General features: G+C 40.2%; 2 protein-coding genes across 12 annotated transcripts in view; one reads left to right on the forward strand and one right to left on the reverse strand.

Annotated features, from left to right (window-relative positions):
* pheta1 (PH domain containing endocytic trafficking adaptor 1) overlaps positions 1-13,218 on the reverse strand; it is a 117,501-nt gene that overhangs the window by 38,591 nt on the left and 65,692 nt on the right. For both annotated transcript variants that reach the window (XM_069933379.1, XM_069933378.1), the window contains exon 3: positions 9,084-9,143. The gene's annotated coding sequence lies outside the window, so the exon portion shown is untranslated. The remainder of the gene's footprint in view (positions 1-9,083; positions 9,144-13,218) is intronic.
* The window catches only part of sh2b3 (SH2B adaptor protein 3), a 208,700-nt gene that overhangs the window by 6,481 nt on the left and 189,001 nt on the right, over positions 1-13,218 (forward strand). For 4 of the 10 annotated variants that reach the window (XM_069933365.1, XM_069933372.1, XM_069933375.1 and 1 more), the window contains exon 1: positions 4,744-4,806. The exons of 4 other annotated variants lie outside the window; for them this stretch is intronic. In XM_069933365.1, coding sequence (XP_069789466.1) covers positions 4,774-4,806 — 33 coding nt within the window. In that variant the 5' untranslated portion in view covers positions 4,744-4,773. 2 more of the 10 variants (XM_069933366.1, XM_069933371.1) reach the window with 2 other exon arrangements.

Below are 13,218 nucleotides of genomic sequence, written 5' to 3' on the forward strand. Positions count from 1 at the left end.
ATCTGGGTATAAGGTCAACACAAATAAAAGCGAAGTAATGCCAATGAGTATTGCGGCCTATATGGAACTCAGAAAAGAATCTCCATGTAAATGGCAATCACAAGCGATACGATATCTTGGTATCAGGATAGACAATAACTTTTACCACTTGTACAAACTAAATTATCAGCCATTAAATTAATAAGGAAAATGCAGGAAGACTTAGAAAATTGGAAAGAATTACCACTAACGTTGATAGAGAGGGTGAACTGCATTAAAATGAACGTATTCCCACGGGTACAATACTTATTTCAAATGTTACCAATTCCCTTGACAGAGAAATTCTTTGTAGAACTAAGGAGAATAACAAGGTAGTTCTTATGGAAGGGAAAAAAAATTGAGGGTAGCACTGGACAAATTAACAGAGAGATGTTAAAACAAGGTGGATTGCAGTTACCAAACTTCAAAAACTATTACAGAGCTGCACAATTAAGGTACTCATCAGATTTTTACCAGACGGGAGAAAAACTGGATTGGACTAGGATAGAAGTAGATGAAATAGGAGAAAAGGTACTGGAGCATATACTTTATAAATGGGATTAAAAACTGGTGCAATATAACAACTCACCAGTACTGCATCATTTACTTAAAATATGAAAAAAGATACATGTAGAAAGAAAAAAGATAAATGACCAAATACCAAAAATGTTATTGATGCAAAATCCACTAATCCCTTTTCCAATAGACAATCTATTTTTTAGAGAATGGGAGAGAAAAGGAATCAAGAGAATAGAAAATTGTTTTTTGGGAAACAATTTATTAACATTTGAACAGTTGAAGGATAAATTCGGAATAACTCATGGTACAATGTTGGCATATCATCAATTGAAAGCTTATTTAAAGGACAAATTGGGAAGTAGATTGAGACTACCAGAAAGAAGCAGCTTTGAATATATAATTACAGACACAATGATAATTAAAAGCTTTATAACAAACATTTACATTAAACTGCAATGCAATTTTGAAATAAGGTACAAACCTAAACAAAGCTGGGAAAAAGACTTAAACATAAAGATAAAGAACGAAACATGGGAAGAGCTATGTACTGGAACTATGAAGAACACAAGGCTATGTATGATTGGAATTTTATGTATCAGGAAATAACACGATCATTCCCCAGAGGTTGGTGGAGAAGCTGTCCTCGCTGGGACTCAAGACCCTTATCTGCATTTGGATTCTCGACTTCCTAATAGAAAGACCACAGTCTGTCCAGGTTGGCAACAGAAAATCTAACACTATCACGCCAAGCACAGGTGCACCTCAGGGTTGTGTGCACAGCCTGTTCTGGTTCATGCTACTTACCAAAATTGCAATGCCAAATCCAAATCCAATAGAGTCATTAAGTTTGGAGATGGGATGACAATGGTTGGTCTCATCAGCAACAACATTGAGTTGCACTGCAGAGAAGAGATGGAAAATCTTGTGAAAGGGTGCAAGAATAACTGAATCTCAACATGGTCAAGACAAAGGAGATTATGGTGTTCTTCAGCTGGACCAGGGATGACCACCCTCAATTACCCATTAATATCTGGGTAGTAGAGAAGTAGAGAGCACCAAGTTAAGAAGTGACCTATCCTGGACACAAAACACCACCTAACTTGTAAAGAAGGTGCAACAATGACAATACTTCTGGAGAAGTCTGAGGGAGGCAAGGCCACCATCCTGTCAACTCTCTGCAAGAGCTCTATTGAGATTGTCCCGACCAGCTGCTTCAGAGTGTGGTACATTTGCTGTAGATCGGAGGTCAATCCACAGGACCATAAGTGGCAGAGCGGATCACTAGAGTCTCTTCCCCACACCCCCCCCCCCCCCCCAAATTGATGGGATTTACTAGGATCATAATCTAAAGAGGGCTCACAAAATCAGTGAGGACTCCTATGACCCAACACACAGCATCTTTCAACTCCCATCAGGAAAGAGATACAGGAGTATCAGAGTCAAAAACAGCAGGCTGAGAAACAGCTTCTTCCCAGGAGCAGTGAGTCTGCTAAACAACTGCTTGTGTAAACATTCCATTAATCAACTATTTATTTATTTAACAAATCATTTTTAGTTTAAATATTTGCATTCAAGTACTGTGCATGTGTATCATTTGTCTGCATGTGTGTTTGCAGTGTGTTTCATTGAGGACTGGAGAACCCCATTTCATCGGGTTGTACTTGTACAATCAGGTGACAAATAAACTTGAACTTCTTCCAATCAAATTTCAGTGAAACAGCTGACCACAGAACTTCACTTTCTGAATGCTGCACTGTTTAAAATTGTAAGTCATTCCTTCTCTTCAGATACAAGCCTCCTCCCTTTAAAATCTGTAATTACAATCTTTTCTACAAAGAAAACACTATTGCTAAAACCATTTTAATTCTTAATTTAAAAAAAAATTTAGACATACAGCGTGGTAAAAGGTACTCTGGCCCACGAGTCCGTGCTGCCCAATTAAACTACAACCCCGTACATTTCAAACAGTGGGGGGAAACCCACAGAGACATGGGAGAACGTACAAACTCCTTAGACTGCTTTAAGATATCCTCATTTTCCAGCATTTCTCTGCAAGCTATTATGCTATCAGCTCAGAGTTTCCCTTTCTTTCCAAGCATTTCTCTGCATGTTAGTACCTGCCTTTGTCAAACTCCATTTTGAACCTTTTGAATCAGGTTTTCACCCCTGACTTAATTAAAGTTACAAAAACATGCTCTATACGTGACTAAAGTTAACAATTCCTTCTGAGCCTCCTCAAACTGTGTACTCCTTCACAAATATGAAGATGAATTCTACTACTATGTCTCCCCCTACTATTTGGGTGATTTTCTTCATCTGGTTCCAGTCCTATCAAGTTGTGGAGATTCTTCTCCAGAGGCTTTACTTCCCATCCCATCCATTAGGGCTACACACATGCACCCTTTGAAAATGCAACATCAGGGATGTAACACAACTGAAGACTCTGACCTTTCCACTGCCTTTGTGTTGGACTAATTCTGGTGAACAAAGAGAGGCTGGAGGAATTCATCAGGCTAGGAAGCATTAATGAATAGAAATTATCATTCAGCATTTCAGATCAGGATCTTTTATCAAGACTTCCTCTTTGACCCTTATCCACAAAATCCTACCTCTTCTCTCCTCCCCAAACCTTCTGGAAACTCTCTCCTACCACAATCTAGCTTTTCACCATCTCTTTCTCCTCTCTGCCCCTTCTTTCCACTGCTCCCATTCTCATAACTCATCTACACCATTGCTTCATGTGCCTCCCACCTGCCCTCTATCATTCTCCTCAATTCTCTTTCTCAACACTCTGCCCTCATTCCTTCCCATTCATGTCACTGCATCCACTCTTCTTTCTGCTTTTCCCTTTCCACTCCCACTTCACCACCTGCTCTTCTCTCCCCCTCAACATAAATAGGAGCACGAGGAGGTCACCTGTCCCACTAGTCTGCTCCACCATTTAATAGAATGGCTGAGTTCGCCTTGCACTCAACAAACCTACCTAACTTTTTCCCCATGACCCTTAATTCTCCACTAGGCACAAATGTATGTGTCTTAAATATTAGAGGCAACCTCTTCTACCTTGCATTAGAGAATTCCACAGTCATAGTGACATCCTTTCTCAAGTAAGAAAGCCAGAACTCCCCACATTACTCCTCAACAGTAGTGTATAGTTGCAGAAAACCTTCCCTACTCTTAAATTAATCCCTCGAGCAATGAAGGCCAATCTGCTTTCTTGATGACGTGTTGCACCTGCAAACTAACTTTTTTTTCCTGATTCATGTACAAGCACTCGAGAGTTCCTTTCCACAACAACATGCTGCAATCTTTCAATGTTTAATTATCTGATCATCTCCCTTTTTCTTCCAGTGGATGATCTCACATTTATCAGTTTTGTTCTCCCAACATTTCTCCCACCCCTTCATACTCCATATGCTTCCTTTCTCACTCACAATACCCTTGCCTTTGCTGTTTCCCTCCTCCCTGGCTCTTCACACCCATTCCATCCCCCTCCCCCACATCTTTCGAGCTCCTCTTCCCATCATTCCTTCTCCATCTCCCTTGCCACCATTTTCTTTTTTTCCAAACCCCTGCTCTTCCTTCCCTTGCCCATTATCCACCCCTCCTTTACCCCTGTTTGACCCGCCGAGCTTCTCCAGCATGTTGTTTTTCCTTCACCCCTCTTCAATCCTCCCTGCCCATTCTTTGCACATCTTGTATGTTGACTTATGCATGCCATGCCAATGCCAATATAATGTATAGGACCAATTGCAGGAATAGAAGTGAAATTTCTATCATGTGCTTTAAATTAATATTTTAGTTTAAAAAAAACAACAGAAAATTAGGCCAAGGGTTCAGGTGATTCTGGCTCTGGTATTTGTATTTCCATTGTGTGCATGTCGGTCGGAATTAATTATTTTCCAAGGGTAACTCACATTGAAATGAGGACCTTGAACTCAATAAGCATGCTTTCGAGAGTCGTATCAGTTTTTGGAGACTGACCCCCTGTTTTAGACGCTTCTGTTCAAGTGGTACAAAACCTCAGAGTGTGTAACGCGTTGTTGGGGGGGGGGGGGAAGAGGGGGTGTTTAATGGGAACCTGCCTGCCCTCTTCTGATTGTGTTCGTTTCAACGAACGGTGGGGTTCTGCCTGCACCCTCCTGCGTGTAGAGGCCACTGTAGGCCAACAAACTGCTCTTGAACTCGTCAGTTACGTCACTCAATGATTGGTCGTGCCGGGCGGAGCGGAATCCAATGAGGGATCGGTGTCCGCGGGGAGTGCAGAAGGTGAAAGATAAGTGCGCCTGTTGTGTGTCGCAGCTACTGATGCCTAAATGTGGATGGGATCGACTCGAACCCCGTTGAACTGTCAATTTGTCTGCGGAAATGAAGGGTTTCGCTCGCTTTTTCGCGTTTGGATTTCCTTCCTGAATTAGCAGGCTTGAAGACAACATGGGTGAGCAAGGTCGTGAAGAATTCTGCCGCAGGTAGTGACTTTTTTTTGCAAATCTCGACAAAGCATTCGCACCCGTGGTTCAGTGTCGACAGCCTCGGGCAGCCAGCGTGCTCGTAAGCAGACAACGCGAGCCCCCCCAGCTTCCATGGGTGTCTGACCGCCGGTCTGGTTCCAGGAATTTTCGTGCCAAAGTTGAGGTTTTAATATTGAATTAAAAGGTACAGCGGAGCCGTATTGATTGGCATCGTCCCGATCAACGCGTGCGGGCTTTGCAGCTGGTGTTCGCGCGTTTCCCATTCTGGAGGTTCGCGCGGCTCTGTCGCCGCTGCGTTTGATGCTGCGGGTGGGAGCTGGGGGCTGGGGAGTGGTTGTCATGCCCGAGGAGACACTGTCCTATTTTAAAAAAAACCTCCTGTTGGCGTTCCGCATTGTCAAAAGGAGACTGTTCTCAAAGTTCAATGACATGTCATCAAAGAGAAATTACAACCAAATCGCGATTCAAATTCATACAGCTGAAACCTTTCAACGTGCTTCTATAATTCTCACGTGGAGCCCTTTAACATGTTCATAGTTCATTGGTTCCTAAAAGCCGATTTTAGTCATAGAACGTATCTCAAAAACTGGGGCCGTTTTGTGGTCGGCAAAATGTTTAAACATATAATACTGACTTTTCCAAATTTTGGTAATTTGCGACAGTCAACATACTTATAAGTGGGAGGGAGTGCAGGGTGGGGGGTGGTGGGGGGGGGGGGGAGGGAAGATGCAGTTTAGACCATGTGAACACTTTTTCATGTCCTGTTAAGACCACTTTTTCATGTCCTGTTAAGAGCATTTTTTACTGTTTAATTGTGGCTCCTTGAAACCCAACTCAGCTGACCTGCATCATTCCTGTGAGGGTCTGGCACTCAACACTGATGGGCCAATATCACTCAGAGAGCAGCGTCCTATCTCTGACTGGGTGGGTTAACTACCTGAAGCTCAGTCAAACATTCCCCTCATCCCTGATCGTCACTGATGCAAGCCTATGCCACCATTTCCAGTATACACTTCTCATCCCTCAGCAGACTTGGTGTGAAGAATGGAGAGAGACTGTGTGTGTGTGTGTGTGTGTGTGTGTGTGTGTGTGTGTGTGTGTGTGATCAGCACTCACCACTGATGGCCAGGCAATTGCTGAGGGGGAAAAAAACTAATAATGGGAATCTGCAAAATCTTCTTTTGGCTCGTGCCTTCTTGCGACCCAATTGCAGACCAGGTCAGACAGGTTCAACCAACCCAGGCATTCCCTGGAAAATGGGCAAGTTTTACAATTAACAAAGCAGGTGAAATTTTTCTGCTGAAATCCAAAGTGCCAGCTGTAAGAATGTATCTTGGTATAAAGACATCCATTGTTCTTTTTAATTAAAACATGATCTTTACCCTAATTTTTGTTTGTGGATGCTAGTTGAGAACCCATTTTTGCCTTAATATGGCCTGTGTAGTTAAAATTTGTATCTTGATTTCACACAAGTTTTTTTTTAAATGGGCACCAAAATGCTGGAGGAACTCAGCCGGTCTTTCAGCGTCCATAGGGGACAAAGATATATTGCCAACGTTTTCAGGCTGGAGCCCTTCTTCAAGAAATAAGCCTGATTCCTTGAAGAAAGGCTCTGACCAGAAACATTGGCAATATATCTTTGTCCCCTATGGACGCTGAAAGACTGGCTGAGTTCCTCCAGCATTTTGGTGTATTTTTACTACAATCGCAGCATCTGCACTTTTGTTTCACTCTCTTAAAAAAAAATACATTTCAATGTTTTTAATGCCTTTTCATTTTTGTATATTTATGAAGAAAGTAATAAAACACAGAGCCCACCTCACTGACAAAAGGCAAAGGAGGAAAAACCCAACACCCAACCCCAACCAACCAATTTTCCCCTGCAACCGCTGCAACCGTGTCTGCCTGTCCCGCATCGGACTTGTCAGCCACAAACGAGCCTGCAGCTGACGTGGACATTTACCCCCTCCATAAATCTTCGTCCGCGAAGCCAAGCCAAAGAAAGAAGAAGAAGAATAAAAAGCTATTTTAGCTTCCACTGACAGTATGATTCCATTATCAATTTTTTCTGCCATAGATGTTTACATGATGATCTGCACTGTGAGTGAATTTGTGGATAAGGCATAATTTGAAAGTTATTTAAAAGTGCTGGTTTAATTGATATTCTTGATTTTTTTTTTCTTTGCATTTGTGGAGCTTGTTGATGAATATGTTCTAATTGGATGTGCAGCAAGACTTGTTTGACAACTGAATCCAGTTACTTCTGAGAAATGCCTTTGGCTAAGGAGGATAAGACCATATTGCCATTCAAATTATGGCTGGTGTATTTTTCCTATCAACCCCATTCTCCTGCCTTCTCCCCATAAGTTTTGATGCTCTTGTTAATCAAGAACTTATCAGCCTCTGTTTTAAATGCATCCAATGGCATAACTGCCACAATGAAGTGTGAAAAGGAATTGCATAGATTCACAACCTTATGACTGAAGAAATTTCTCCTCTTACTGTAAAGGAGCATCTTTATTCTGAGGTTCTTCCCTCTTATTCTAAACATCTCCAAATCCACTCTTTTTAGCCCTTTTAATATTCGGAAAGTTTGAATGAGATTTCTCCCTCATCCTTCTAAACTCCAAAGAGTACAGGCCCTTTGCCATCAATTGCTGCTTGCATGTTAACTTTCATCCATGGAATCATTCTTGTAAACTTCCTCTGGACCCTCTCCAACAACAGCACATCCTTCTTTCGCTTTGGGGCCCAAAACTGCTTGGAATGCTCCAAATGTGATCTGATCAATGTCGCACAAGGCCTCAGCATTTCACCTTTGCCTTTGTATTTGCGTCCTCTCAAAATGAATGCCAACATTGCATTTGGTTTCTTTACGACCGACTTCACCTGCAAGTTAACCTTTAGGGAATTCTGCATTTGGTCTCCTCTTCCTTTGGAGTCCCTTTTGAACTCTCACCCAATTTAGAATATAGTCTTTATTCCTTCTACCAAAGCTTGACCATACACTTCCCTATACTGTATTCCACCTGTCACTTCTTTACCCATTCACCCAATCTATTCATGTCCTTTTGCAGATTCCCTATTTTCTCAGTACTACGCACCCCTCCATCTATCTTTGTATCATCCATAAGCCTGGCAAAAAGGCATAAATTTCATCATCCTAGTCTTTTACATACAGCATGTAAAGTAGTAGACCTAACCCTGACCCCTGCAGAACACCACTGGTCACTAGCAGCCAACTAGAAGAGGCCCCCTTATTCCCACTCTTTGTCTTCTACTAATCAGCCAATCTTCTATCCATGTTAGTACCTTTCCCTTAATACAATGGGTTCCTATCTTGTTTAACAGCCTCATGTGGAGCAGCTTGTCAAAGGCCTTCTGAAAATCCAAGTAAACAATGTCCACTGACTCTCTGTCCCGCTCCTTATATTCTCAAATAACTCCAACAGATTTGTCAGGCAAGATCCCCCCCTGAAGAAAGCCATGTTCACTTTGGTGTACTTTACCTTGTGCTTTCAAATACTCTTTCATTGAACTCTTAAAATCTTGCCAACCACTTACTGTCTTATAATTTCCTGTCTTGCTTTTCTCCCTTTTTGAAGAGTGAAGTGACATTTGCCATTTTTCTGTCCTATGGAACCATTCCTGACTCCAACGATTCCTGAAAGATCATTCCTAATGCATTAACAATCTCTTCAGTTACCTCTTTCAGTACCCGGGGTGTAGTCTCTCTCTGGTCCAGGATAGTTCTGTAAAGGAAGCCATACTGGGCAAGGAGCTGAGTCATCCATGGGCTGTCAAGTCCGATAAAAGAATCCGAGTAGGGGCCAGGAAGGGATACAGCTAATATATTTGCAGACAAACACGTCCGCACCTAACTTTTCTGGAGATCTGAAAATGAAGAATGTATGCATGTACTAGGCTTTACAGTGACTGTTTCAATGTATTATTTGGACTTTAAAACAAATCCACCATCAAAACCTGGGGGTTTCATCAGATTATCTGATAATGGATTATACTAATTTCAATTTTCTGCAATGCTTACAATTTAAAAAAGAGAAGTGTAATTACCGATCTAATGTTGGGTAATTCACACATGCAGTAATCTTTTCAATGTCTTCTTCCTCTTTCCTGCACAAGAGAAATTTCCCAGCATTACAACCATGTATGGTTACACCATTTCATTCAGGTATTTTTAGAAATAAATTTGTGACTTAGCATGAGAATTTGATGGCCTGTTTGATACATCCTAGAATCATAAAACATTTACACAAGTTACAGCATTTAAAAAATTTACAACTCGGCCCAATATGCCTCTGTTCGTTCAGAAAGAGCTGTCCATCTTAATCCCACTTTCTTACACTGCTTCCATTCTGCTATAGGTCACAGCTGTTCAACTGCACATCCAAAGTAAGATTAATTGTGATGAGTGCAAGATCTATGCACCCCTATCACTGTTTGGTGTATTAGATTCTATCAGCCAAATGCCCTTGTTATAATTTTTATTTGGGATAATCAAATCTTGATTAGGCACGTGGCAGGGCATCCTGAAATAACACTGTATTTCTTCCCGTGGTAACGTGGCCATTGTTTGCATGAGCTGTTCAGGTAACTCATGACATTTTTGGAATGGAAATTATTCATCCTGTTGTGCAATGAAAATGAATGCCTGAAAGGAATGTTTTATCTTAACAATTTTATGGCAGAAATAGAACCAATTTCATTTATAGAATTTCCCCATATTACAAAGGGGTTGTATTCTTAGAAAACTGTCCATATTGTGATTTTTTTTTCCTAATGAAAAGACTTGACAAAATGTTGTTTCTTTTGCAATTTGTATTTATTTCATTTTTTTTCTCACAAGTTCCATAAGAGGAAATTTTTATTTGCTCAACAAAAGCAATAGAATTTTTGCTTCACAATTCCATTTCTTGTTGAAGGATTCTTGTATTAGTTCAAGGGATTGCTGGTTATTCATTGTCATTCTTGGGTTTTGGTCATAATTTACAGTCCCATTCCAGCTCTTGAACATTTAATTTGACCCAATATTTTGGTATAGTTTTATGGAAATTTTACACTGAGGTGTTAAACATTATATCTATTGTTTATTGTCAATGTGCCTTTAAAATCAGGGAAAGCGATCTCTTAAATTTGTTGTCTTGGCTAATTTTCAGTTTTTTTTATGGGACATTCAACATGTATACAGTATAAAAGCTGCTTTTCTGTCTTCATGACATTTATGCACTCTTTAAAAGTATTTGCTTCATCCCAAGTAACTTGGAGATCCCAAGGTTATGTAAGGCTTTCAGTAAAAGATGAACTGTAGTTCAAAAGTATTTAGATAACACTTGAGTTTGATCATTTACAATCTGTCAATCATAAATCTGGGTGTGTCCTAAATCATAAGCAGGAATCTTTTCCAAAATGTGAAATGAATCCATGCATAGTATCTGGGCACAATTTATGGTAAACAAGTTTCTGACAAATGCTCATTGTTTAATTCTGCAAGGCTTGCAGTAACATTTATGTAGCAATGTTTTATGCAAGAATTTTTTTATGTCATGAAGTCAAATTGAAATGTTTTTAATTATCCAAAACTTATTGTGATTTCCAAAGACTTTTTTTCAGTTTTTTGCAATATCTCTCCATTTGGTTTCAATGTTCACTGTCCTGTGACAAGAATACAACTTTTTTTTAAAAAATTCTTATTTTTCACACTAATAAAAAATAAATAATTAAAAAGAAAATAGAATACAACTTCTTGTGGTCATGCAGGTTTGTGTGATTTGGTATTATAACAGAAATGTAAAGAACAAGGCAATTGCTCATCATGCCAGAACCTTTTGGTTTATTAAAGCCATATTCATAGCAAGTCATAAGTGATTGTTAATGTGCTATTAACATAACACTGTAATTACCATGGGGTGTCTGGTTTCCTTAGGCTAAGTATGCCAAAACCTGAAAGGGTTCTATGAGATTATAATAACATTGAGGTAATTTAATTAAATAGTTCACAATAAAAGTTAAAAAAACAATAGGCAAATAAACTTGACACGCCAGCTTCTCTGACTGTGGGAATGCTAGCTAGCAAAGCCAGAGATTCCTGGTAGTGCCCCAAATCCATAAAAGAAACAATCCATGGCATCTTCAAGAATGTATGTGGACGGGAGTGTGACACATATTTTACTGAGTATGAACAAATGGGGCTTTCATTCAGAAAGTTTGAAAATTGTCTAATACAAATAACTAGATAAGCAGGAACCATGCACTGTTGCATAGCTGGATAAAGCTACAAAAATGTACCGATGTTTAACTAACCATCTTAATAAAGTTAATGTTTGCTCAAAATATCAAAGGCGGAAGATGGAACTTTGTCACTGAGGAACTATTAGCACTATCCTCTGTGAAATCCTGTAATGTATGTTCTCTCATCCTCCAGACTTTGGTTGGGGGGGTGGGGGGTGGGGGTTCTGGATGTGAGCACGAACTAGCACCCAGCGCAGTTGGACTTAAGTTTGGGTCACTCACTGTCTTAGTGAAAATCTAGAAAAAGTGCATTGGGAGCCAGGAAATCTTGCATTCTTTCACTGATATTTGTATGTGGTGCCTCCCAGAAACCCCCATCCACTCTCTTAAAAGCCTAGTAATTTCCTTCTTTACGCATAGGGTTATGTTTTGAGTAAACTACTGTTTGAATGCTTGTGTGATCAATGAGTGGGCAACTCTGCTTTTGCTGTTGACATTTCATTCTGAGTGTGTTTCTGTGGCAGTAGGTACAACTGATTTGGTCAATCATGTTATTTCTGAATGAAATTGTACATCAAAAGCATTTATATTTACAGTTAATATTTTGAATGCATTTTAATAGTTGTATGCTTTACTTTATCTGATTTAATGGTTACATTTTTTTGTATCCTTTTATTTTCCTAGCTGCTTCATTAAATATGCCTTTCCTCTGTTTTGCATCAGAGATCAATGTGATTAAAAATGGCTTTTTTAATTCATTTGATGTGGGTTTCACTGGCTAAACCATTTAATTGTCCCTCCCTACTTGCCCTTCAGAAAGTGGTGATGAAATGCTGATTTCAGCCACGACTTCTTGAGATGTGGGTATGCCTACAATGCTGTTAGTGAGGAGTTCCAGAATTTTGAAGCAGCAATGTATTTCCAAGTTATGATGGTGTTTGGCTTGGAGGGTAACTACCAGGTACTACTATATCATGCTTTTGCTGCCATTGTACTTCTAGTTGGGAGAGGTTGTGGGTTTGGAAGGTACTTTCCAAGGTGTCTTGTGAATTGCTACAGTGCAGTGCATCCTGTCGATCAGTGGTTCTCAACCTTTTTCCTTCTGCTCACATACCACTAAGTATTCCTCGTGCCATAGGTGGTCTGATTAGTAAGGGATTGCTTAAGGTGGTATGTAGGTGGAAAGAAAAAGTTTGAAAACCACAGTTTTAATTGTACCTCATTGACCTGTTCTGTGCAGTTTCATAATTCCAAAGGAAATGGGCCAATGACAATTTTTCTTAAGCAAAATATTTCAGTAACAATTGGGTCTAGAACAGTGATTCTCAAACTTCACTTCCCACTCCCATACCGCCTTAATCCCTTACTAATCACAGAGGACAAGAATAACATTAGATCCTATAAATTAATTTATTCTTAATTGTAATATTTTCCTAAATATGTAATTAGGAAGGTCGTAGCTCCTGCAGAAATGTTTGTATTCATTTAAGTGCAAATGATAGCCTTTCTTTTCTCTCCCTTTCCTTTTGATTCTGATTAGGCCTTTTCAACTGCATTGTAAAATGGAGCTTCCCTGGAAATTTTCCCAGGAACCCTCCCGTGAACCTGCGATGTAAAAAGGTTGGCCCGGGAATTTTAAATGGGCCCACGGCCCAGGAGTTGCGTGCTGCATCACATGGGTGATTAAAATTCAAATTAAAAGATACCACCTGACAACAGTGGGCTGCTTTGGCACGTCGTGACGGCAGCACAATACAGGATGAATAGCCATTCTCGTTAACCATAATCCCTTACGCAGCAGTTCCAGCTGCATGTGGGATTATGGGAAATGAAGTTGGCTATTCATCCTGCATTGTTCTGCTGTCGCGACGTACTAAAGTGCAGGGGGGTGGGGGGGAGTGGGAGAGGTGAGGGAAAGAGAGATCCTGAATTCCCAGGAATTTCACCGGGACAAAGTAGA

This window comes from Narcine bancroftii, chromosome 4 (genome assembly GCF_036971445.1).
Source record: "Narcine bancroftii isolate sNarBan1 chromosome 4, sNarBan1.hap1, whole genome shotgun sequence".
Classification (NCBI taxonomy): Eukaryota; Metazoa; Chordata; class Chondrichthyes; order Torpediniformes; family Narcinidae; genus Narcine; species Narcine bancroftii.